The sequence below is a fragment of the Chelonia mydas genome, chromosome 1 (assembly GCF_015237465.2).
Source record: "Chelonia mydas isolate rCheMyd1 chromosome 1, rCheMyd1.pri.v2, whole genome shotgun sequence".
NCBI lineage: Eukaryota > Metazoa > Chordata > Testudines > Cheloniidae > Chelonia > Chelonia mydas.
This window is the reverse complement of record NC_057849.1, coordinates 327,196,736-327,224,312: the sequence shown is the minus strand read 5'-3', so window position 1 is coordinate 327,224,312 and position 27,577 is coordinate 327,196,736. Positions and strand designations below refer to the sequence as shown.

Sequence of the window (27,577 nt, the reverse complement as noted above, 5' to 3'; positions counted from 1 at the left end):
GGTCTTGAGAGTTGGAAACTATGTTAAACGTGCAGATTCTTTGTTGCCAAGCTGATTTCTTTTGAAAAGGGACACTCCAGTCCTGGTCGTATTGATTCTAAGATGTATCTGAAATGCTGAACGTCAGCCTTTTCTCAGGGATTGTGTCTGGCTGCTTGGAAAGAGAACCATTTTCTGTATCTTTCCTGAAAAATATACTTTTTTTTTCCTTGTGGTAGCACCTGGATTGTGTTGTTCTTGATGATGGTGGATTTCTTTTGATGTCAAATCAGGAGGAATATACCAAACAGGTATATGTGTTTTTAAATTCATGCATTTAAAGATGAGATTGACTCACTTCTCCATTAAGATAGAGAGAGTTTTATCATTAAAACCTAAGTTCACTACATAAACACAGAGTGCGGCTGTTCATTGACCTCATTTCATTTATTTAAATCACAGTTATCAGATTTTGAGGTGGTGAATCACAGACTCATGTCCGAACCACAAAGAAAATTTGCAAATCTCAAATTTCATATAATTTGCTAGCTTTTATCACTGTCTTACTAGTGACTTGACATGTCTAGGCCTGCACTAATGTGGCTCTGGTTATAGTGATTTAAGGGAGTGCATAAGAAATGGGATGAAGAGTTTGCACTGTTTCCCTGAGACAGACTGCTTGAAGCATAAGGATAATGTAGTGTAAGTGCCTGGAGCACAGAATTATTCTGTGTTAATGTATGAGAACATGAAGATGTTATATTTTTCTATGAAAAAATTCAATTTTTTCCAGTATCTTTTAGAGCTTCGGTAAAACAACAAAATATTTTGGTTTTCAGTTGTTAAAAATGTCCATTTAATCAAAAAGCCATTTTTAATAAAAAAAAAAAGTTCCTATGAAAAATTTTCTATCAAATCTAATTGTTACACTGAAGAATTATTGCATAAAGAATCTATATCATGAGAATTCAACATATTATCATCACCATCTTTGTGTCTTGGTGTTAAGACATCACAGTGCAACATTGCAGTGCAATAGCTGTTGTTTGATGAGAGACAACTATAGTCAGTTATGTAATGAAAGGTAAGATCCCAGGTCAGCTGGAAAGCCTGAGCATGGGAAGTTTTGATTTCTGGAGAAGATGGTGGCTCCTGTGCGGTGGGGTGCAGCAGCCTACTTCTCCTCAGAGACAGAATTCAGGAATTACATGGTAAAGTCGTAAATATGCCACAGAAGCATCTTTTGGTTGGTTCTACCTTTTTCCACCTAGAAAAAAGAGGTAAGCACCATATAGGAGATACTGAGATAGCATGTGAACAGATTGGGGTAACTGTTGGTGGAATGAGTACAAACATTAGGGGGAAACGCAAGTTACCATCTAATCACATCAAGAGTCGAACATTCAAAAATGGCCTTGGAATTTGCACCTAAAATATTGCACGTGCAGTCATTGGTTCATAGGGAAAAAACCTAAACACTCTAAGTAGATATGGAAATAGTAGATATGGAAATAGTTGATGCCCCTTTGAAAAATGAGTCTCTTATGGGTTTTATAATAACAATGAACCAAATCATGCAGCTGTAAATCAGGCCAAACTTCCCCTGAAGTCGTTTAGAGTGTTGCCTGAGTAGGTCTGAAAACAATTTATTATTTTAGAGAATGTAAAGTAAATGCAAAATGAATATAAAAAGAAAGACTTTTATAATTTATCACCATATATCCCACAGTAAGAATGATAGGATTTATACCTTCTTTGAATTCAACAGCATTGTTCAGTATATGTAAATTACATATATATTATTTATCATGTGACATCAGCTTAGAAGTGTTTAAACTCATCTTTTTTACAATTTTCTGCACCAGATTGGACGATTCTTTGGTGAGATTGACCCTGACCTGATGCGAAACCTCATTAACATGTCCTTATATGCCTTTAACAAGTCTTACGACTATCAGTCTGTTTGTGATCCTGAAGAAGAACCAAAGCAAGGAGCTGGTCTTCGTTCTGCATACGTGGTCAGTATCCTCTTGCCAAGTTACCAGCATCCCCCTTACCTATGTGCTGACGCTTGTACTAATGGTGCAATCTTTATACTTCATTTTGTAGCCTACAGTAGCGGATATTTTGCATGTCGGATGGTGGGCCTCTGCAGCTGCCTGGTAAGTTCAGATATGCTGGTAATGTTTATACCAACGTCATAATTAACAATTCAGTAAAAAGAAAATGTATTTGGTAACAGTTAGTCTCTTCTTTCTGTAGTGTCTATGTATGATAATAACAGACTCTTGAATTCCTAGGAGCTGTTCTGGAATCTTAAGGGCTGGTATTACTTCTCCAGCCTCATACAGTGAACATTTTTAGTAATCTTCCCAGACTCTTTGGAAAGTTCATTTTATTGATCTTCAATGAAAATGAGACTTCTCAGACTCTGTAATTCTCTGTTCTCGGTCTACATTGAGCATGCGTAGACGCAGGCATTGGTTTGTGTTGAATCACCTTTAATCTAGGTTGCTGGCATGCAGCTTTCAGATGGACTTGTTCGATTCATAATTCAGTGCACTATATTGTTCTTTTTCAAGTGCATGATTAAGCAAGAAGGTTGAGAAAGAGTCGGTTTTTGAGGTGTCAGTGAACCATTTTGTTAGGCACATAAGAGCGTCTATTTGAAAACATAAGCAAGTCCTATTTCAGAACACCAGATGCCATTAAAATGCATTGTTTGGTAGTATAACGTACTGAAAGTTGCTCATTGAAAAAGTCAATTGGTTTTGTTCATTGTCTTTTTATCAAAGATACTATAAACTAGTGATACTGTTTCAAGGAAGAAGCCACATAAAACAATATAGTATAACAGCTTGTTTCCATTTTTTTTCCTTTGCTCAGTTTAAACAACAAAACTATACTTCATCTGCAAGAACAAAAAGAACTTTGGGTAATGTTCCAGCAACATATACCTTAGAGACTGTCATAGAACAGGGAAGAGGGAACGGCAGTCAATTGTAACTTTTAGAACTATTGGGTGAAATCCTGGTTCTGTTGAACTCAGTGAGAATTTTGGGATTGACTTCAGTGGAGTCAGGATTTCACCTTTTAACTGTTTTAATGGTTACTATCTTTAGCTAAACACAATACCAAATAAATCTCAAAACTGTTCTAAAACTCCACACCACAGAGTTGTCTCATTTTGGATTTAAATCCATGCAGTAATTAGCAATAGCCACAAAAATTGTTTTGGTAGTTTCATAATGCATATATAATGAACTTCAGCCATGTACAGATTAAGCACCCCTGTGATACCAAAACCATGCGGCAAAGATTTAATTGGGACTTAAGTGGTATGGTGGGCGTCAGGCAGGCCTTCTGCACTGCTGTGAATTTTACCCTCTGAAAATATCTGTCCTTCATGATAAAGTTTTGTGGTGCATATTCTGTAGCACAATAGTAGGTAATTTACACTATTTGGAGGTAAGCATTGCAATATATCACAGCTGAACAAATATATAGAGAGTAGTTCTCTCACAGATGGCACTATGAAGGCTTTGGATATTTGTTTTTATTATTGGTTACATTGAGTTAACAGGAACAGTTAAGATCTTTGTTTTCTGGAACAAAAATGAAGCTCAAAAACCAGAGATGGGAAATGATCCAGGGACGAAACCTAAGCTCTGCTCAAACAGAGAAATTTGGGCTATCAGTGTTCAAATCAATCTCAGAGGTCTGGACTCAATTTAGACATGGGTCTTGTTTTCCACAGAGTTTCAACTGAAAGCACCACAAGAAAGTGCTTTCACTGGAAATTTTTGAAATGGAATCTAGGCCACAAGCAGGCTGAGGGGCCATTAGGGAAGTGGAATAGAAAGGGCTGATCAGAGTGCATTTCAGCAAGGCAACTAGTAAAAGCAAATGCAGAGAAATAGAAGAAGCTGGGTTAGGGATAACTGTTATGTTTCGGGCAAAAATTTGGAATAGGATAATGAGTGACAATTTTCAAAGCTTATGTGGGGAGCATGAGGAATCAATTAAATAAATATCTTCTGTCCCCTGCACTCTGGGAACGTTGAGGCTCTTTCCCATTTTTTCAGGCTTTCTCTCTTTCTCATCCTCAGTGAATTCCATTATCACTTTCTTTCAAGCTAAAAAAAGGGCTTGATGGGGACTTCCCTTCCTGGTCAGCCAGCGGAGTCACTGTTGAATAACATGAGGTTTCTCTTCATCCCTGCAGATGAGCACACAGCCCATGCAACAACATCCCAGTCCTGATGTTATGTAAACAAACCCAGTGTTTGATGCAGTATTGCAGAGCCCTAGCCACGAAAATAAACGGCAGATATATTTTCTAAAAAATATATGAGGCTGTGGAGGAAGTAGATTAAAGGTTCATCAAGACTGGCATTTATGAGTAGTAGAACGTATGGGGGAGTACGGTGCCACAATAATAGACCAGGACAGATCTGATGGCAGAAGTAGGGCTTGCAAGGTGAGGACAAGAAGTTTAAAGTTAATGAAGAAGGAGCTGGGGGAGGGATTCAAAGAGAGGGAATGATGAGAGAAGGAATCTAATTGTCGTGGTTCCAGTAGGAGGGGTTGGGCATTGTGGATGACAGATGAACCAGAGAGGAGGAGGTTGCAATAATTGAAATAGGAGTGATGTGGGCATGAACACAGAAAAATAAGAGCTTAACGTTATCTGTGTTAAGCTTAATTTTTTCACAGCATCGAGGAAGAAATGACAGGCATAAGCTGAAGTGCAGAAGTGGAGATAGAAATGCAAGTTTCTGGCACAGAGATGACTTTTGTATGAAATGGTTAGAATACTCCAGCGTTTATCTGCCTCACAGGAGGGTTGTGAGGCTTAATCAGTGGAAAGTGCCGGAAGCCCCTTAGAGCTATGTGTGGCTATTGTCATTTAAGGCATTCTAGTTGGTTTAAATACGAGAGTAATCTCAGGATTCCTGTTTCTCATTCTGTGGAGTCTTAAAGGATAACAATTAAACTGGTCTTCAGCATCTCTGCTAGCTGAATTATGGGTAAGAGGGGCACTGAATATTGATTGTCAAGTAAAAAGATAATGTGGGACAGTAGCTGAAGGGGAAGAAGAGGGTGACTGACAAAATGTAAGATATTAAAGAAACACATTCATATTAGTTGGTATAAGTGCAATTAAGTTATGTTGTTGCTGTTTTTATTAACAATTATTTTTATCCCAGTGGTACTTAGGGTCTCCTATAAATAATCAGGGCTCCCATATTAGCAAAGCTATGTTTAAAGGAGAGGGAAATAACTATTTCATTAACAAAATTATTTTTTCTGTGCTCAGGTCTATCTTGCAACAGCTGTTTTTGGGCCTGACTTTTCCACGTTTCCTTGAGGCAGGTAAGTCACTACTCAGGTTTGTTAAAGGGTGAACTTTGAATGAACTAGAAGATAAGAATGCAGGTACCAGCCGAATTCTGCTCACTCCACTATATGAGTTGAAAATGTTTCTGTTTTTTCTTTCTTCTCAGCGGAAGCAGATGATGACGACTACACTGCTGCCCTATCCAAACAGAGCTGCATTACTGAGCAAACTCAGTATTTCTTTGAAAATGACGATAAATCCTTCAGTGGGATCGTAGACTGTATAAACTGTTCCAGGTAAATTTTCAACTTTGAATAGAAAATGAAAAGAGGAGCCTTTTTTGTCCATATTTATCTTAGAAGTAGGTAATTACATTACTGTATGAAGGATAAACTATACTGTGTCATAACCTTATCACCTGTATGTAAGAAGGATAAAGATATACATGTGTGTAGTGTAGTACATACATGACAGAACGTATATGTGCGTATTAGTGTATACTGAAACAGTAATAACAGTGCACAGAATTATTTTACTCCAAGTTGTGTTGTTCTGTTTTATGGGACTGTCTCCATGTATATTTTAATAGGATAATTGGTGTTTAATATATTTTATTCCTATATTTTTCACTGTATTTTTTCTAATTTATTAATTGAAATTCTTGAGTTCTATCACAGATATTCAGAACTGAGGGGTTTTTTGTGCATCCCATTATCAATTTAAATGCAGATAATGTTAAAGGGTTGATCAGCTTCTTCATATTTTGCCTTGAGTTGTCCAATAGTGCTGCTGCTGCTTTCATTAAAGATGTTACAATCTCAGTATAGTTTTGTGAGACTTGAAAGTTTCTTCCATGCTAAGTTATTAGATTGATAGATTTTCTAAAGTGAAAGACTTTAAAAATGACCATAGAATTAACATGTTCTAAAAAACTAGGAGCCATTTGAAGATCTCTGTGTAGACAGATTTGTGATAACTCAGTTTAAAATCCTTAAACAAACATTAAGCTACAAATGGGTAAAAGAGAGGACATTTAGGATGTGTTATAGCACATTCCTGAAAGTGTTGGAGACAACAGAACCATTATAAACAGCCAAGCCTTGAAGAACACCTAGAAAATGTTTCATAGGGGATTTCAGTCCAGCAAAGTAGACACAAGGAATTGGACACAATCACAGCACAGGGTCAAATACGGAATTCCATAAAGGGTAGAATGGTGCTGCTATGGGCAGAAACAGAGCCATCCTCAGAGATTATCTTTCACTGATTTAATCAGAAGAGATGTTTGGGCCCCTAAAATGGCCAACTAGTGCGAATGAGTCATTAGTAAAGTTACAGATGACCTGAAGGAGCTGTTGGGTCAAATTTAGCCATTGGCATAAACTCCACTGAAGGCAATGAAGTTTTGTCCACTTATACCAAAGGATACATTTTGCCTGGTTTTGTTAGATGTGCGCAAAAATGGGTCAGGAAGCCAATTACAAATAAATAGCTGTCTACTTTAAGAACAACACAAAAGCTTTTCTTCAGCAATTAGAAAATATTCTCTTTGTTTATGAGTTTTACATTATTTCTCAGCTCACTTGGATGGTTATTTAATCTATCTATCCATCCATCTAGCTGTCTAAATATACAGTATAAACACCTGAAAATAAGCCATGAAAGTGCATAAATACTCTTAACTATAGTATCTAAGATACACTGTATCGACTAGAGATGTGATATATTCAAATACATTATATTCTAACTGAAAAGGCTCTTTGTGGATTTATAAGTGCTTAGTGGTGTAACATCACCCTTGCCCTTTTTCCATTTTTTAATCACAGCATCTGCTCTAATGCAGAACAACAGTCCTGTCAATAAAGATTACAAAATTTCCCCTTGAATGGTCCTTGCTATTCTTAAAAAAGACCAGCTGTCCCTTGTATACCAGTCTAGTTCAATCTATAAAGTTGTGTTACCTGTGATCTCATTAGTGAACGTGAAAAGCCCCAGAAGATATACTGTTCGCTTTGTTTAACTAGAGTTGTGTTTCTTTTTCAGACTTTATCATGCAGAAAAAGTTTCACACACCAATCTAGTATTTATAATTAGTGACAGCCAAAAGATGTGCCACTCCTGTGACCCAAAGCCATTGATGCAAGCAGAAAAGCCGGGTATCCTTTAAAGTCAGAACTTCTAGTGGTATAAACTGATGTTTGTTGGCCAAATATTAGAACAAGATTTGGAGAAATATGGCCTATTTATATACATTTCTGTGACACACATCACTGTAGTATCTGAGTCAGCAGATGGTTATCAAATACATTTTGTATACAACAAAACATAGCATGGACTAAAAAGGAATCATTTCAAAGTGTTATCAATTTTTATGTAGATGTATTTGATATGCTGCTCTTAATACCTGTTCCCAGACTGTGTTACCAGGCAAAATCTCCTGAAGCCCATGCACTGGAATGACTTATCAGTAGGTCAGGGCAGCTATCACTGAAGTATATAATGGCCTGTTGTCATAGTATCCTGCTATTGGTGAACTTGCAGGAACCAGGCCCTTCTGCAGCGGACCAGAAGGTGCATCCCAAGCCCCTCAGTTTGTCACACAACTTGGTGACTGACCTGAAGAAATAGAAGGGGAGAGGCCAGAGCTTAACAATTACATGCTTTCTGAGGTCATAGAATATCAGGGTTGGAAGGGACCTCGGGAAGTCATCTAGCCCAACCCCCTGCTCAAAGCAGGACCAATCCCCAATTTTTGCCCCAGAGCCCTAAATGGTCCCCCTCAAGGATTGAACTCACAACCCTGGGTTTAGCAGGCCAATGCTCAAACCACTGAGCTATCCCTCATGGTGCTGAAGACTATTAAGTATGAATCACATGCTAGTTTCCCTCCCCTCACCACGGTGAGAGAGTAAAAAGTGAAAAGTCCCTGTTCACGTGTATTGGGTGCTCTGGGGTCTGCAGCCATTCTGAGTAGAGCGGACAGGGTAAAGCGAAATGCCTCTGCTGAGACGCGCAAGCCAGAAGGCACAGCCCAAGACAGGGGTAATAGGACCAGGCCCCACCAATAAATGTAACATCTGTCTAGTGTGGCTGACATACTGCAGGGCGCAGGAGCACCTGCTGCCAGGAGGTCTTTCTGCTGGGGCTGGAGCTGTTCTGGCCATGGAGGCTGCAGTACCTCTGTTTGCCACCCAGGGGACTTCTTCATAGACTGCAGGAGGCCACAGAGCAGGGAATACAAGCAGAGTACACAGCAGAGCCCTGCAACGGGACTGGGATCCCACAACTCCCGCAGGACCAGCTTCCATAATAGCAGGTAAAATGTACTTCGTGGCAGGATAGGGTGGGCAAAAATACTAGACTGCGGTAATTTGTGAAAAACACCAAATCTCTCTTTGGTGTGTCATGAATAGAATTTCAGCAATGTAAAGCAAGTTTTTCTTTTCTTTTTTTTTTTTAAGTAAAGGTTTTAATACTTAAGTTTGAGCAAAGGATAGAAAAGAGATTTGATGTCTCTTATAACAGGAGTTAAAGTATTTTTATATCATTTAAGTAAGATTTGTTTTACTCTTTTAATGGTAAAAGTTGTGTCTGATTCCATTTATACATATATATTATATTAACCAATCGTCTTTTTGTTGGTTTGGTTTGGTTTTTTAGTAGCAAGGGGGAATCTGTCTATCTTGTGGGATTTTCAGGATCTAAGGCTTTTTCCAGGTGGGAGCAGGATAAAAATGAAAGAAGCAATGCAGTAGCAGCTGGGACTGGGTATTGCGGGATGGGATGGGAATGAGATTTAAAAAATTGTCCCACGCAGGGCTCTAATATAGAGCACTTTGCACAAGTTCCCTCCAGCACACTGTTCTAAATGAGGGCAGCTCTCCCCCTGCTGTCTGTGGGCTGCTCCGGACTCTAGCTACTCCTTCTCATCTCCAACCCTGGTAAACATATCCCATATGCCATAGCGACAGGAGCACCACAGGGCAGCATATACTGTGCCAGGGTAATTCTCCTTACACTCTTTTTGGCCCTTATGCCCTTATGAAGTGGCGTTAAGGTGTTGAGGAGGGGGCCAGAATCTGACCGATTAACCCCGACAGTAGAAAAATAGTGTGGCCAGAAATACATATTCCTGACATGCAAGGAGACCTATGAGGAGAGATTTGCAAATCCCTAGAAAAGCACTGCTGCTCTTGTACCTGATGATAAAGCTGCTTATGGTGGAGATGATGGAAATCCCTCGGCAAAAGCGATACATTAAGTATCACATTAATTACGACACAGGAATTCTGTCTGCACTTGAGGTGAAAGGGAGGTTACATCAGTGGAAGCAGCATCTCTGGCACTGTAAATGTAGGCTGCTACTCTGACCGGCTTGGCTCCATGTCAGTTTGATTAACTACGGGTACTGTCTACAGGTTATGTACAGGGCCTGCTGCACAAAATAAAGCAAGTTTAATAAGAAACGGTGTAACTTTCCCATGGGGCATTTTACTTCACAGGGCTCGGGGCAGTAGATGAAAGCTTGACCAGCTGGCTAGGCTAATTTTTCACTAAATGAATTGCTATATGTATTCTTCACCTGAGCTGCAGTAAGTCAAGCTTTCTTTTTCATAACCAGGGCCCATTGTGAAGTGCAGATGTAGCATGACAACACACAGATGGGAAGGATGACCTTTAAGTGCTGTTCATCTGTAGGTGTTTATTAGGTTCCGCTTCCTGCTGTCTGGTAGGGATATGCTAATGTTGATGGCCTTTTAAGTTATCATCCCTGTTTCTAACTCTCCTTTCTCGCATGACATAAATCTCATCACATATAAACCACCATGGCATCAGTGGATGGGTGGATACTGCTAAGATGTAAATTAGGGAAGAAATTGACCGTATGTTGTCTTTTCATTTATTTATTTTTTAACATTTTAGGCTTAGGACCAAATCCCATGCCATTTTACCTCTTGAATACAGTAAACTGGATTGTGCCTTGCATTGGGACAGCGCGATTGACTTGAATGTGGTGACAGTAACATTTGCTTTAATTGTGTAAATGGAATACCCTGAGTGCAAGTTAGCTCAGATAAAATCTGTAAAAGCCCTAAAAGGTTGTAAAGCATTAGTTGTTTTAAAAAAACCTCTAGATTAGATGGAAAATTTCAGATAGAGACTGTAGAAAGTTATGAGAAACTTAATGCACAAGTGTTACAGTTGCAAAAGTGAAATATTAACCTCAAGATCCAGTTCATCCATGGTGTGTCCAGGGGGCTTGCATCAGGGTATAGAATTGTCCCAGAATGGAGGCAGAATGACTCAGTGGATGGGGCATACCCAGGTTTCAGAAGACCTGAGTCCTATTCCTGTTTCTGCCATTGATCTGACGAGTGACCCTGAGTATGCCATTTCATCTGTTTGCCCTTGCGCTCTAAAGCTGAAACCCTAAGAAAATCCTTGTCCCTTACTGTGGGCTGGTCTACACTGAAAATTTACATTGCCATAGCTATGTGTCTCAGGGATCTGAAAATCCACACCTTTGAGAGACATAGTTAAGCCAACCTAAGCCACTGTGGAGACAAGAATTCTTCTGTTGATCTAGCTACCACCTTTTGGAGAGATGGATTAACTATAGTGATGGGAGAAGCCCTCCTATAGCTGTAGTAAAGCATTCTGGTTTTAGATTGGCTGTTTTTCCCATACAGTCTTGCCGTGTGTATCTTTATTATCTTGGTTAGGAGCACTGGAAGGTTATCCTATAAGTCATAGAATCGTAGTACTGGAAAAGACCTAAAGAGGTCATCTAATCCAGTCTAGTGCACTCATGTCAGGACTAAGTATTATCTAGACCATCCCTGAAAGGTGTTTGTCTAACCTGCTCTTAAAAATCTCCAATGATGGAGATTCCACAACCTCCCGAGGCAATTTATTCCAGTGCTTAACCACTCCAACAGTTAGGAAGTTTTTCCTAATGTCCAACCGAAACCTCTTTTGCTACAATTTAAGACCATTGCTTCTTGTCCTATCTTCAGAGGTTCAGGAGAATAATTTTTCTCCCTCCTCCTTAAAACAACCTTTTATATACTGGAAAACTGATATCATGTCCTCTGACAGTCTTCTCTTTTCCAGACTAAACAAACCCAATGTTTTCAATCTTCCCTCACAGATCATGTTTTCTAGACCTTTAATCATTTTTGTTGCTCTTCTCTGGACTTTCTCCAGTTTGTCCACATCTTTTCTGAAATGTAGTGGCCAGAGGTGGACACAATACTCCAGTTGAAGCCTAATCAGCATGGAGTAGAGTGTAATAATTCCTTCTTGTGTCTTGCTTACAACACTCCTGCTAATACATCTCCAAATGATGTTTCTTTCTTTTGCAACAGTGTTACACTGTTCACTCATATTTACCTTATGATCCACTATGACCCCCAGATCCCATTCCACAGTACTCCTTCCTAGGCAGTCATTTCCCATTTTGAATGCAACTGATTGTTCCTTCCTAAGTGGAGTACTTTGCATTTTTCCTTATTGAATTTCATCCTAGTTACTTCAGATCATTTCTCCAGTTTGTCCAGCTCATTTTGAATTTTAATCTAATCCTCCTTGCAACCTCTCCCAACTTGGTATCATCCACAAACTTTAAAAGTGTACTCTCTATGCCATTATCTAAATGATTGATGAAGCCTATTGAACAGAACTGGACGCAGAACTGATCCCTGTGGGACCCCACTCGCTATGCCCTTCTAGCTTGACTGTGAGTCACTGATAACGACTCTCAGGGAACAGTTTTCTAGCCAATTATGCACCCACCTTATAGTAGCTCCATCTAGGTTGCATGTCCCTAGTTTGTTTATGAGAAGATCATGGGAGGCAGTATCAAAAGCCTTGCTAAAGTCAAAACAAAGCACATTTGGTTTCTATTAATGCCGTTTTCTTTAATAGACAACAGTAACAATGGGCGGTTAATGTGATGCAAGCAACATCCTCACAAAGCCGTAGCTGGCGAAGTATGTGTCCCGGAGGAGGCCATAAGTATTTGACATCACTTACACTGCTTGTCATCGTAAAAATAAAACCAAAACGCTGGTGCTGCTGCTAATGTCTTGTACATGGGAAAAGAATGTTACATTCCTTAGCCGAAGATCAGATGAAGGGCCAAATCCTTGTGAAATGGTGAAGCAACCCAGATACAGAAAGGGGCCTGATGTCTGCTTTGATAAAGATGACCGGGTAAGGTTGAACTCTTCAGGTGTTAAGACTCAGATAGTGTCTTTCCAGGTAAAAGCAGTTATAGGAGATGTTTCAGAACAACAATAAAACCTGTGTTTTAGTGTACCTGACATCTTATGACGTAACCTATCTCTCATTAAACATACTGTTTGCTCTGAACCATAGTCTCTTTATTTCAAATGTTCCATGATTAACATAAAATTAACAGCTGCTTTCTTATCTGCCTTTCTTGTAAACACTGCACTTTCACATATGATTCCTGGCAATAGTAATAAGTCAAGAAACCTAGTGCTCTGTGCATGATGGTGCCAAAGATAATTCCCTCATGGCTCTGGGAAGCACTCAGATGGTTATCCTGGTTATTTCTCTAGTCTATAAGCTTTGTTCATTGGTATTTCTGAATACTGAAAAGATATTTGGGGGCAGATTTTTAAAGGCAGCTAGGCACCTAAATGCCTTCAAAAATCTGGACCTTAAAGCATTCAATTTCAGGATGTCATGCCTCTTAGGAATACAAATCCATTCTGCAGGGAATTAAAAATAGAGGGATAATTTGTTAGCCTTTTCTCTTTCATTTTTAAATACTGTATGAAATAGAGAAAAGCAATCAAAAATGTTATGTCAAATCTTAACTGATAGGTTGTTGAACGGTGTATTATCTAAAAATGAAAATCTCAGTGGTCACTCCTTCTTATCCATAATGCTGTCTTCTCTCAGGGCCCAATCATGCAAGGTGAAGAGAGCTCTCCAGCCTTCAGTGAAGTCAGTGGGTATTGAGGGTACTTGGCATTTTGAAGCATTTGACCCCAAAACTGTAGATTTAATTTTTTTAGAAGCTGCTTTTACACCAAATGAGTTAATAGCTATGAAGGGTTTGCAGAATTTGCAGAAGGCAATTTAGTGATAAATTTCTACTTTTTTTGGAAGTATTCATTGTTTGATGTTGAATACCTTTCTCCATTCCTAAACCTGTCCTTCCCTTATTTAGTAGCCAGATATCTAGAGGGCTTACTTTCAACCAAGAGGACCAGACAAATGGTTTTGTAAAAGCAATTGCCAGTACCACCGTTTGATCCTGCTGTTACAGTGTGCTGAGTCTTGATATAGCTAAATCCAAGGAGACGTAATGTCTCAGATGTTAATGATGCTTACACAAGCCTAAGCCTTGGGAGTGAATACATTTTCTTTCAAACCCACTTGTGTTCACAAACAAAGTATTATGTTAAAAAAAAAATCTTTTTGATCAGCAAATGCAAAACAATTGGCTTCCACGGGGACTGAAAAACAGTCCTAAATGTATGAACTTTTCCAACAGATGTCAATCCAGGTGTTATTATGTGTGAAAGTACAACTCTTGCTCACTAGCTTGATGTGCTAATTGGTGTGTAAGTCATGTATTCTCTGTAACAGTGGAATATTTTGGTTAAGTTTATTTGCAATACTCACTATGATTCTCTTGCTCTTAAGTGGATGCTTTCACATTAACTCTGCTAACTGCCAGCAAACTGCATGAAATCTCATCTTGTATGTCTTTTTTTTCTGTGTTTTCTTTCCTTTCCTCTACTTGCTACTTTGCCCGTTATTAATAGGATCAGCCTATATGCACAACGAGTCGTGCCTCTGCCATGATGTCCGCTCCTATCTTCATTTTTCTGCAACTTTTCATATGGTGTGGATGGTCAGTTACTTTCTCTAATTTTTGTTTTGTTTTGTTTTTGTTCTTTGCATAAAAGAGTAACAATCTTTTTTACTAACTAAGCCCACGAAAGAAAATGGAATGAAATGGGTCCCAAAAACGGCAATCTGGAACAAATTCCTGTAGCAATTTAAGGGAAAATTAAAAAAGCCCTGCCCAGAGACTTGTAAATCAGAATTAATAGAACTGTGGGGATCTCCCCCATAGAGTTAGGAACCTGCCAGCTTTGTAGGGCTGCAATATTTGAGCTTCTATTCATATCGCTGTCATTACCTTCTATGCTAGACCTTCCAAATGTTTATTGCTTCCCATGCTCCTGGTAAAGATGAGAATGAGGAAGAAGAAAAAGAAGACATCCAGGACAAACTTTCTACATAGAAATAAACAGAGGTCCAAAGTAGTTGGAAGAGACTACAGTTCCTGCAAATCTAAAACTATACAAGTCACAGCATAACTGAATGCTGTCTTTAGGGTTTGCCAAAATCATTGCTGTGGAGAACATTAGAAGTTCACAGTGTCGCCAAGTCCATACAGAGGTTGATGATCAAAATAATAACACTCATTGCTTGTTAGTAGGAATTCAAAAAAATCATGTTGACTTTTTTTAACCTAATATCCAGCAAAACACAGTGTCATTGGCTAATACAAGAGAACTTTTGCTTCTAATAAAAATATTGATATGTGTTTCAGAACACAAGATTCAGCACTATGAATCTAGAACACTAGTGTATGGAGACATCCGGATTCATAAAGAAAGTTCAATCTTTGTCTCCATGTTATGTTTATTAGTTTGGAAACTCTGTGCTACCATCATTGCTAATATACCGAAGAATCGATGATCTGAGTAACATCATAAAGCATGTTCCTTGTACGGTGGAAGAATGTCAGTATATAGATAGCAGTATTGATAGAACTTCTCAGCAGACCACTAGAGGGAGATGCTACCATGACTATTATTGTAAAGCTAACAATGAAAAGAACAAATAGAATCATTATATTATGATGGGAATTAAGTTTCAATGTTAAAATATATTAGATAAATTATATTTGTTTCTAAATGTTCTAAAATATTTTCAGCAATGTTTTAGATATTTTTGAAAGGTTAAGTACATATAGTTATGGTTATAGGTGATATTTATAACTAGGTAAAAAAATTAAAACAAATCAGTTGTAAGAGTTCATCGTCTTTATTGCCTTTAGTGTTGGAAAAAGCTAAATCACTTGGATGTCAATAAAAAAAAGTCACACTCAGTTTGATAGCTGTTGTTTTCTGAGCTTCACATAACGTATTAAACAGTCTCATGACTAGCAAACATAGGAAGTTGAATAGGTGCAGTTCAAGATTGGGAGGAAGAATTAAAATTCCTCTCCAACATCAGCCCCATGTAAAATGTGAAGACCAGATTCTGACATCTTTACTCATGTTGAGTAGTGCTTTGCTCTATAAGTAGCTGTATTAAAATCAAGTAAGGTACTAATCATACATAAGGTTAGCAGAATCTGCCCATAAATAAAATTGCTAAGGACCCAATTCTGTGTCCGGCAAGTCATTCCAAAACACCCATGGAAGCAAAACCTCACAACACAACTTCAACAGATGGATTCTCAGCAGCAGTAGATGGAAACTAGGCAAGATTCAAAGTTAACTTTTTGTTCCTCAGTTCAGCCCTTAATAATTCTGTGACTTTGAGTCAGGCTCTCATCCGGTATAAATCTATATAGTTCTGTTGAAGTCACTGAAACCAAAACTGAGTTACACCAGCTGACAATCTGGTTAATGAATTATAGCTTTCTTTTTGTCTTCTTTTCGGGAGGGCACAGCAAAAATGCCTGTATCCCTTATGTACTTGTACCTGGTTGCTTTAAAAAATAAAAATAATAATAAACAAGGAAAACAACATGCAAGTTGTTTCTTACAGGAGGACCTTCTATAAGATACTGAGCCCCCTTGACTCCCACTGAAGTCAGTGGGTGCTGTGAGACTGCTTAACATGTTGTTGGATTGGACTAAATTGAATGTTTCAGTTGTGAAATGGACTACCAGTGAAATGATCAACACATCAGGCATCACAAGAAAGATCATTAATATTGCACCAAAAAAATCTTTTGATAGCTAGGGTGAGTGAGGTAACACAACTGTTTTCCAAAAAAAGGCATATAGTGTACCCATTTTAATACAGGAATTATTGATCAAGACAATCTGAAAACAGTACACATAGGGATTATGGCTCCATCTAGTGGCAGAAAATAGCCCAACGTTTATGTATGACCAAAAATGGACCTCAAACTCAATTGTCTTTTGCTGAATCAAGGAGCTTTCCTTACAACGTGCAGCTTTCAAAATGTCTTCTATATATGTTAAAAGGCCAAGATTGTAAGCTCATTGGAGCAGGGAACTTTTGTGTGTGTGTGTGTTTATATAGTACCTAACACAATGGGGTCCTGGTCCATCACTGGGGCTCCTCGGTGCTACTGCAATACAACTAATTAATAATATTAATATTTTATAACACACGTTTAACTTTAGTTATAATGTACGTCTGAAGGGGAAGCAAGTATTTACACGTTTCTTTGACAGCTCATGCTGTCCCCCCGGAGATTTTGATACATTTACTTTGATGTAAATATGTGGCTATGTAAAAATGTTGACTGCTAACATGAAAATACTAAATTAAGCTGGTACTGTGTAGTCAGAAAATAAGCTTATCGTGTATCATTTTGGTAGGACTGCCTAACCGGGAGAAATAGTGTTTGGATTTGTCTCTCTTCCCACTCCTTCCTCTCAAACCTTGATGTCGAGGAGAACTGGCAAGTGATTTTTGACTAGAGGAAAGCTCACACTGCTAGCAGGAAAAGAAAGTGGCAAAAAAGGCTTCTTGGTGTTGAGGGAAAATCCATGCTACAAATGATTAATAATAAGGTAACAGAGAAAAATTGCCCCAGTTAAAATATCCTTATTCAGGACTGAATAGTGTTATGAATTGGAAAAGAACAGGTCCAGTGTCTGACAGTGCTGGCAGAAGGGGAAGAAGTGAGTGAAACTTATGTAAATAACAGAATGATTGTGAAAGAAAGAGAAGTTCTGGGCAGCCTTCCATGAAGTTAAATTATTTGAAAAGGATATCCAGCCATGTTCTGGAGCAGGAAAAGGAGTATGGAAGCATCTTTCTATCAACAGAGGTGGCCATGACTCAGAGATTCCTCATCACTACATTTTACTCTTATGGATGCACTTATACAAGGAATCTTGGGATGAAGGTCCACAGAAAATTCCAGAACAACTGAGTTCCTTTAGCAGAGTTGGTGAGTGAAGGAAAACAGTTTCACTGAGTCTGATTCTGCCCTCACGCCATTTTTTTACTGGTGTGATTCCATTAGTTTCAGTGGTGACACCCCTTACATGTAAATCAGAATAGAATCAGTCTCTCGCTCATTCCTCCTCCCACCTCTCTTTCTTCAGCCTTGATTGTTTCCCATATCTACACAGTTATAGCACATAGGAACCTTGCCAATTACAATACACATTTTTTGGGGAAAAAAACAAATAATTTAAATCAGTATCATTGATTTCTTCCTTATCATGGATAATCTACCTTTGATTAGGACAGAAAAATCTGAGTCCCACAGAAGATGTCTTCAGGAATTGTCATGAGCAAAACTGTGAAGATACGTGCTTCACTATGAGTTGGTTCATGGGCCTCAGAAACTCCAAATGATTTAAGTCCGAAACAACCTGCAAAACCCAAAAGAGTAAAATCTCACTAATCTTTAAAAAAATAGATACATCTTATATGTTTTTAGACTTGTTCTGCTGAACACAACCACGCATTGTGAGGGTGTCTTATATACTCTCTCCTGTCTGAGATTTTGTTAAGCCACTTCTACCCCACAGTTTCTGAGCCATCTTCCACTCCTCTCAGATAGTGAGACTCTCTGAAGCAGAAGTGACATGCAGTCAAAATACTGTACCGTATTTTTCAATCTGGCAGGTGCAGCACCGTTAATGTAATGTACCAGAATAGTGCATATTATTCATGATTCTCATATAGACAATGGAAAGCTACAACACTTCAAGGATATCTAACTATGAAAGGGTTCAGTGGTCAGTGTGATCTTCCCAGTCATCTGTTCTAACACGAAGGTGAAGAAAAAACTGAATACTGAGTAACTCCTGTAGGTGGACATCCACCTAGTTCACCAGTATCCTAACCAGATGCTGTTTTCACTAATCCGACACTTTCCTCTTCATATTATACCCAGTTTCACTTTAAGCCCCTGGCTTTCCTGTGTGCTTTACTTAAGAAGTGAGCTGTGCCCCTTCCTTTCGAAATTCAGCTGCAGACACCCATTCCTTACTTGAAGATCTCAAACTTTCAAACTTACCAATAGCTTAAACCATTTCTTGGGAGATACTTCCTTTGCAGCGTTTCAGTGATGAGACTAGGTGTCAGAAATGTGATATAGGCTATCGTTTGTTGATGAACCCCGGTCAGAAGAAACCATCACTGGTAATGGCCTTTCTAATGATGCTCACTATAAGGAAGAAACTTGTGCAACAGAGTACACTTGTGACTTATTTGTTGACCAGCAACCTTTGGAATTTTGAACTTCTAGGGTACAATTAACAAACAAAACCTCAATCTACTAGAACTGAAGCTGACAAATGAAAGGAGTAGCCTGCTGCTACTGGTAAAGAACAGAAGCAAACGCAAGGCATTTTCTTTGCAAGAGAATGATCTAAAGATTTTAGAAGCATTTGAATACTTATAAAAAAATATCTCTGGTCGTCCACTAGCCTGTCTTGTCTTGGCAGTTTAACCTCTCGGAGCAGTGAAAAAACCACAGGACCTCCCATATTCCCCTCCGAAATAACTCTTTGATTTTCCAGAGAGAGGTTTTAAAATCTGTCTGACAAGTGTTGTTGCAAATCAACTTTTTAGGTGGATAATGGCTAAAACACTCCATATACAGATTAAAGATTTTTCGAAGCCGGGGCTTTTGATGGTTCTTGTAATACAGGTGGCTAGTTTCATGTTTACCTACGCTGGCTAGAGGATTTAGAACCCTGCAGGGAAATGGTTGCTGAGAGCTGCTGACTGACTGTGGCAGGTGTGACTCATTAAGTCCACCTTGATGTAAGCGATTGGCTCTTTGGGCAGAGAAAATTGGGGTCAAGGATGCAGAAATCTTTGTAGGGAACCTTAGGAGGAGCCAAGTTTAGGACAGAAGCTTCAGTTGAAGTTTATTTTAGCTATGTGTTATTGGAGTTGCCAAACCCCATAAGTCTGGACATAATACAATGGGCCAGATCCTCATGTGGTATAAATCAAAGTTGCTTCAATGGAGCTAAACCAGATTACATCAGCTGTGAGTTTGGCCCAGCAAATGTAGTTCTAAGATCTAGAGGCAGGGGCTGTGTCTTTCTTTGTCTTCTACGGCACAGATCAGGCTTTCAGTGCATTTCCAAGACTGAATAATAAGCTTTCCAATCTGTATACTTTGAGCACTTCATTTTGCAGGCGCCAGATATAATTTATTCCATCTGTGATGAGATATTTCAGAAGGTAGACAGAGACCAGGTATAAAGAAAGCATGGCTCCTTCTCGCCCAGATACAGAATAAAACCACTGCAAAATATAAAAGCTTTGCCTGCTGAGGTGGTGCAGAGGGCTGTAAAGCTGACTTACCCAGCTCCCTGAGAATCTCTCAGGCAGAAGAGGAAATCTTCAGGTAGTCCTGATTTTTTTTTTGTTTGGGGGCGTGGGGGAGGAGTGGAGAACGTAACGGTGGTGTCTAGCTTGGCCGGACCTGAATAGCAAGCCTTTGGCGTTTTCACAGGGTATTCAGTAAGTCAATACAAGATTTGGTTCCAGCACTTGAATATAGCGATATTTGGTCTGGCAGAGTACACTCCTTCTGAAGGTGTGCCCACAGAGAGTACTGGGCATGGCTATTTTTTGAAATAGGCTCCTTTCTCTTACCACAAAGATTCCACTGCTCTTCCATCTCTCTTTGCAGTAAAGTGGTGTTTGAAAAAAAAACAAACCAGTGTTGTCAATGCAAAGAATTAAACCCGTTAATTTTAGGCCAGATAAACAGAGTGATTTAGGGCTCATTAGTAGTTTCACAAGTTATTTCTCATCTGAATGCGCATGCATCCTGCATTTTTTATGGTGAGTGACCACAGTGAGTCTGTGAGTATTTGTCTTTGTTTTTACAAGGGTATTCTAGGTATACCTTCTATCGCATTTTCTTTAAAAATTCAGACTGTTGCCTCCAAGAATATTTTTAATGGCACTTTAGGGAAAACGATGTATTTGAGACCAAAATCCATCCTGTAGTGTATTTCAAGTGACAGGCTAAAATGTAGATTATTTCATTGGAGATTTAATGTCAATTAATGCTGAACTATCTCGTTTTCTTGCCAACAGGAAGATTCGTCAGACTGTGGTGGGGTCTCTGGACTGAGCCCATCACTCTGGTCTATGATAGGAATCCAGTTTGTCCTGCTTTGGCTGTTATCTGGCTGCAGACATTGCCAGTTATGACCCTGTGAAACCAAAATCTGCAAAACTAATCAAGACCCTGCCAAAACGTTAGCCCTCAGTTTCATTGTCAAAGGGTCAGCAATTCAGACAGCAGAAGAACAGCAATGCCCATAACTTGGTATCAGTCTATGTGAAAGATTCATAAAGGCACCCACAGTGGCTGCATGTTGGAGTGTCAGATCCTTAAACATGTGTGAATGCTGCATCATCTATGTCATCAGAACAGAATTCTATATGTGCTTTATTGAGGAATCTAAGATTTTTGTGTTCATTGTTGTATCGTTGCTGACTTCATGTAAAAGGGCTCCCCTTAAAATAGCTTATGTATGATATGATTTCCATTTATTTTTATCTTAGCATTGAATTTGTTGCAGACCCTATATGCTTTTACATTAACCTTCCTCTTTTATTGCATCAATACCATTACAGCTGCTTTGAACATCAGTTGTGTCCAGAATATAAAATAGTTGGCAGACTTCAGTTTGTACAAAACAGCTTAGTAAATTGAAAATATTGGCTAGTCTTCTCCAGAACTTCACCATGACTGAAATGCCTTACAATGAGTGGTTTATTCTGCCAAAATTAATCAAAACATGTGGCTAGCTAAGTTTTGGTAGGTTCATAAACTGTTGGTTTTAAAAATAAAATAAAACAAAAAAAAGCAAGAAAGAAGCTACTGAATTTTGAAATATAAAGGTGTTTGAGAGTTTGATATTTTATCTAACCAAGTGATTTTCCTCCTGAACTCAGTGTCATGTCCCTTTCAGAAAGCTGTTAATTTCCATGTAATGATCAGTGCTCTCTTCACAGTGCAGTTACGTAACGCTAGCCAAATCCTTCAAAATGCTCAAACGAAAAAGCTTGTGAATACAAAATGTCTTCTTTGTGATTATTGAACGTTGGTTTCCAAGGGTATTTTGCATGACGATGCTGCTACTTTATTGTTTTTAAGTTTGTTTTCTTGAATGGTAGAGTGTAGTCCATTGAAAAGGTAACTGAGTGATTCTTTTGTTGTGTGAGAAACTGAACATTGCAATGTGATGCAATTAAATAATCTTAAATTATATTGTTAAACAAAGCTCTGAATATACTGTGCAATGAAAAAGCAAAGAAAGTAGCGTAAATTTAGTTGGCTGGACAAAAGGGATGATGTGGATTTTATACAGATTAGTGCTCTCACATGAAAACCTATGTACAGATATTTTAAGTATATACAAATCAGATTTGACACATTTATTTTTGAAGAGTATATGTTGTTCTGAGATTCATGCCAGGTTCCCCTTTTGTTTTCATGGCACGGTAGCACTCCTTAATGTTTAAACTCCTACTATTGCTATTTTATATTGAATATAGCAAGCTTAATAGAGCAAGATTTCCTGGCTGCTGAAATTAGAACGAAATCAGAACAAATGGGGAGCCTTGAATCTATATGTATGCACATTGATACTTGATTGTGAATAACAATAAAAACAATTGTTTTATACAAACTTGTTGGTGATACAAATTGGTGCAGTAAATTATAATATTACGCTGTAGAATAGTGTACATGCAAAATATGATTTGCGCTTTTTTCTAGTTTTCAGAACTAAACAGTATTGCAAGACAGCTAAACCAATGAATGTGCAACTCTGCTGACATTGTGCAATTCTGCTAACAGCTGCAATATGCAAATATTTACATGGTACAAAACATTTGTTCTTTAAAAAAATGAAAATGCAAAGCGTTGGTATGTATATGCTGGCAAATGACTACTGTAATCTTGAACGTGTCAAAAGCTTACAGAAATTATTAGGCATGCATTAATATGCCATGAAAATTGAAGAAGCCACTCAAACCTATGGCATGGCTTACAAGATGAAATGACTACGTGTAGCTGTGCCTATGATTAGTTGTTTGTTTTTTCACGTCACCCTTGGTTCCAGCTGTGTATGTTCCCATGTTTAGGATTACAGTGCTGGGGAAAATTTTAAAAAACACTATTGTTTAATTATCACAATTAACTGTTTAATATCTCTAGGAAAGTCATCTGATTAAAAGTACAATTGGCTGAGTTTGGTGGCTCCAGTTCTTCCTTAGTGAAGAGGAGCTGATTTCAGCAGCACGGGGTGAGGATAAGTGGGGAATTTTCTCAGCCAGTAGTGTTGCTGGTAGGGCTGTCAAACGATTAAAAAAATTAATCACGATTAATCACGCAATTAAAAAAATTAGTCACGATTAATCTCACCATTAAACAATAATAGAATGTGATTTATTTAAATATTTTGGATGTTTTCTACATTTTCAATTACAACACAGAATACAAAGTATACAGTGCTCACTTTATTTTTGATTACCGATATTTGCATGGTAAAAAACAAAAGAAATAGCATTTTTCAGTTCACCTAATACAAGTAATGTAATACAATCTCTTTATCATGAAAATTGAAATTACAAATGTAAAATTATGTACAAAAAATAACTGCATTCAGAAACAAAACAATGTAAAATTGTAGCGCCTACAAATCCACTCAATCCTGCTTCTTATTCAGCCAATCGCTCAGACAAACAAAGTTTGTTTACATTTGGAGGAAATAATGCTGCACGCTTCTTGTTTACGGTGTCACCTGAAAGTGAGAATAGGCATTCGCATGGCACGGTTGTAGCCAGCATCGCAAGATATTTATGTGCCAAATGCGCTAAAGATACATATGTCCCTTCATTCTTCAACCACCATTCCAGTGGACACACGTCCATGCTGATGATGGGTTCTGCTCAATAACAATCCAAGGCAGCTTTCTTTTTTGGTTGTTTGGGTTCTGTCATTTCCATACCAGAGTGTGGCTCTTTTAAGACTTCTGGGAGCATGCTCCACACCTCATGCCTCTCAGATTTTGGAAGGCACTTCAGATTCTTAAACCTTGGTTCGAGTGCTGTAGCTATTTTTAGAAATCTCACATTGGTACCTTCTTTGCATTTTGTCAGATCTGCTGTGAAAGTGTTCTTAAAATTAACAACATGTGCTGGGTCATCATCTGAGACTGCCATAACATGAAATAGATGGCAGAATGTGGGTAAAACAGAGCAGGGACATACAGTTCTCCCCCAAGGAGATCAATCACAAAATTAATTAACACTTTTTTTTGACAAGCGTCATCAGCATGGAATCATGTCCTCTGGAATGGTGGCCGAAACATGAAGGGGCATACGAATGTTTAGCATATCTGGCACGTAAATACCTTACAATGCCAGCTACAAAAGTGCCATGCAAATACCTGTTCTCACTTTCAGGTGACATAAATAAGAAGAGGGCAGCATTATCTCCTGTAAATGTAAACAAACTTGTTTGTCTTAGTGATTGACTGAACAAGAGTTAGGACTGAGTGGACTTGTAGGCTCTGAAGTTTTACATTGTTTTGATTTTGAGTGCAGTTATGTAACAAAAAAATTTCTACATTTGTAAGTTGCACTTTCACAACAAAAAGATTGCACTACAGTGCTTGTATGAGGTGAATTGAAAAATACTATTTCTTTTGTTTATAATTTTACAGTGCAAATATTTATAATCAAAAATAATATACACTTTGATTTCAATTACAACACAATACAATATATATATATATATATGAAAATGTAGAAACACATCCAAAATATTTAATAAATTTCAACTGCTATTCTATTGTTTAACAGGGTGATTAAAACTGTGATTAATCGCGATTAATATTTTTAATTGTGATTAATTCTTTGGAGTTAATCGCATGAGTTTACTGTGATTAATCGACAGCCTTAGTTGCTGGAGTTCCTTTCACTCTCTCCATGCCATGCTTCCCAAATGAAAGATGTCAGCTGTAGTTTGTTGATCACAGGAGCCGCATTCTACAATCCGCTACATGCTGCCAATGAGAATGCTCTTGAAAGGAAGGGGTTTGTTGGATGGGAGCAATATTTATTACATTTATGACTCTAAAACTAAGCTTACTAAGACTACCTATTATTTTGTATTTTTCTTTTTTTAATTACTTGAAAGGTTATCAGAATATTTGTTTAAATATTTCCACTTTTTAGAAAAGCCTTCATGGAAAAGTATGATGCTTACACTTCCAGAATAATGTGGAGTGTATGTGTCTATACTAGGTTTACTAACAGAGATGGGTCAAATCCCATGTTACTTACTGAGGCCTTGATTGTGCCTGGTCAGCATAGCCCATGGAAACAGATGATGCAGAACCACATTGCTCCCAGAAGGCATACCACCAGCCCCTGCTCCTTCCTGTCACCTTTGGGCTGCCATACAACCCTGGGAAGTAGGCAGGGAGTAGCACTGGCACCTCAAAGGGACTAGAGTTCTTCCTGGCCCTCACACGGCCAGGCTACTTGTTCCACCTTCCAAATACAGGTCTACGTAGAGGCCTTTCCAAAGGGAACTCCAATTGGCTATGCGTGGGATTATCAAAAATACCTAATGATTTAACAGCACAAGTCCCACTGAAAGTCAATAGGACTTGTGCTCCTAAGTCATATAGATGCTTTAGAAAATCCAATTCTATACAAGTAGTTTTTCTTCCACAGAAGTTCTGCCTGTGTGGTAACAGATTGAAAACAGGATTTGGCCCACCTATTATTTTTCATAAGGCTTAATGTTTTTAAGGTTAAAAAATTGAATTTTTTGCTGCTGTTTGCAGAGAACTAGGTATTTTCTGATTGTATACAAATGACATCCTATTATTTAAGGTTCAAAAATTCACTATATAGATAGATTTTTTGTCAGAAGAGCAAACATGACATTGTCAACATTATCTACATCATAAATTCTAACTCTCACATAATAGACTTGTTTGTTAGAGAAAAAAAAACCCTCAATCCTAGCCTTTACAATTGAGAGATGTTAAAGTTATAATACCTTGTAAAAATGGTTTGCATTTTTTTAGTTACCAAATAATAAGTTGTGTTGATATTTGTTTTAAAGCCTTTAAACAGCACTACGGGATCTAGACAAGCTGCTTGATCTGTTTTAGTTCACACCGTAGTTACACAGCCTATTGTATATCTGACAGGTAACCACAGTTCAAGTCATTATAGCACTGTACTAACAAACAAAAAGGTAACATGAATGGTTTCTTTCTTATTTTTCATTTGAACAACCAGCATTACTGCCAAAACACTGACTGTGGTCCATATTTCTAACAGGTTTTTACATGACATAGTTAGCAAGTTTGAGTGAAGAGATTTTTAGGTCCTGTACCTTTAAGACTTTAGTATAATCTTTTTCATGTTTCTAATGCTTGAGGCTTTTTCGCTTAACTTGACAAAAACAGTGTTGCTGCCATTTGTAAGTTTTCCTATAATATTCCTTTTACTAACTTTAAATACTGGCCTTACTGGGTTCAAATAGGCAGTATCCCTTTTAAGTGACCTTCACAACCCAAGTGTTACTTGCTGTGTTTTACAGTTTTCGATATATTTTAAAGGACATTGAGACTCTTTGTTCTCCTTTACACTGAAGCTCAGAAAGCTTAATTATTATTATGTCTTAATTTCAAAACACTGCATTAATCCCACCAGTCCTGCAAATTCAGATGCTAACCCTGCTGGTAATTCAGAATTCCAGTAATGCTGGCAAGCCACTGCGAAAAGCTCTGTGAAGTTTTTTAGAATGTCTACCGAAGACTCAATGTCAGTAAATCCTTTTGGAGTACAAACTTTACCCTAAACCTTCATCTGACATCCACACCTTTGGCAAAGGCCATATTTCTTTTTTGTTTCTTTTTCCATACCACAGTGTTAATATTGTTAATATTCAATGTACACTACTGTAAAAAAAAAACTACAACAAAGTGTCTGAAAATAATTCCGGAGTTTCAAAAAGTTGGCTTTGCCCTCTTGCCAGCATTTCTGTTGGTTGTTTTTAAAAAAGGATTATCCTGAAGAAATAATTCACTGAGGCTAAAGGGATACTGTCTTGTTCAGATGCCATGAATTTGCGATTGTGATCTGACAGAGCTGTCTTTTCTTCTTGTGTTATATGGAATGTCTGGATCATGCTTTCTGGAATATTTTTATTGAGATGCTTACTGTGCGTTCCTGCAGAAAAAGGCCCCTGACTGCTCTGATTGGGTAAACAGGCCTTTTCTCCCTTTTATTGTGTTCTCTTGACACTTTTGTGGAACTTGACAAGCTGGAAAAAATAAAATAAAATTTTGTAAAAATTTGTACAATAATGTTATAAAAAAAATTTATAATCCTAGAAAATGTTGTGTTAATTCTTGTGCAAAAACAGTATATTCAGAATAAAAGTTTATCATTTAAAATCAAGAACAAGTCTGGATTTGTTGTCATCGTGAACAATGACATGTAAGTAGAGCCCCCAGAAATTTCTGAATAATTATCTGTCTTTTTGAATTTGCTGCATAATTGTTCTGCAGAAACTTAGGAGGAGATTTTCAAAACCACAGGGTTCTGAGGGTTAGGAGCCCAACTCCTATGAAAAGTCAATAGGAGATGTTCAGCTAATGTCAGTTGTGCCTTCAGAAATCACCCTCTTAACTTTATGCTTTCGTGAAAATAAAAGTCTCTGCCTGCAAAACCTTTAGAAAGTTAAACCAAATGTAACATTATAGGCTCTGTGCCTGAGTCTGCAAAGAGCCTGAAACACTCATGCTGAGAATTGTGATTGTCTGCTAACTCTGCCCTGGCTGACATTGATGAGATCTCAGAGAATTGCAGTCGCAGAGTGCCGTTGTATATTTGACCTATGAGTGAGCGAAACTGGGAAGAACTCAAACACAGGTCCTCTAGTCCATATAACACTACAGAGTATCAGGC

At 38.1% G+C, this 27,577-nt stretch overlaps 1 protein-coding gene across 3 annotated transcripts in view; it reads left to right on the top strand.

Annotated features, from left to right (window-relative positions):
- The window catches only part of CACNA2D1 (calcium voltage-gated channel auxiliary subunit alpha2delta 1), a 659,278-nt gene extending 632,220 nt beyond the window's left edge, over window positions 1-27,058 (top strand). For 2 of the 3 annotated variants that reach the window (XM_037889245.2, XM_037889243.2), the window contains 8 exons: window positions 219-290; window positions 1,845-1,997; window positions 2,089-2,141; window positions 5,300-5,355; window positions 5,487-5,616; window positions 7,364-7,476; window positions 12,453-12,535; window positions 20,663-27,058. In XM_037889245.2, coding sequence (XP_037745173.1) covers window positions 219-290; window positions 1,845-1,997; window positions 2,089-2,141; window positions 5,300-5,355; window positions 5,487-5,616; window positions 7,364-7,476; window positions 12,453-12,535; window positions 20,663-20,779 — 777 coding nt within the window. In that variant the 3' untranslated portion in view covers window positions 20,780-27,058. The other variant, XM_043552428.1, reaches the window with a different exon arrangement.
- Window positions 27,059-27,577: the final 519 nt, after the last annotated feature.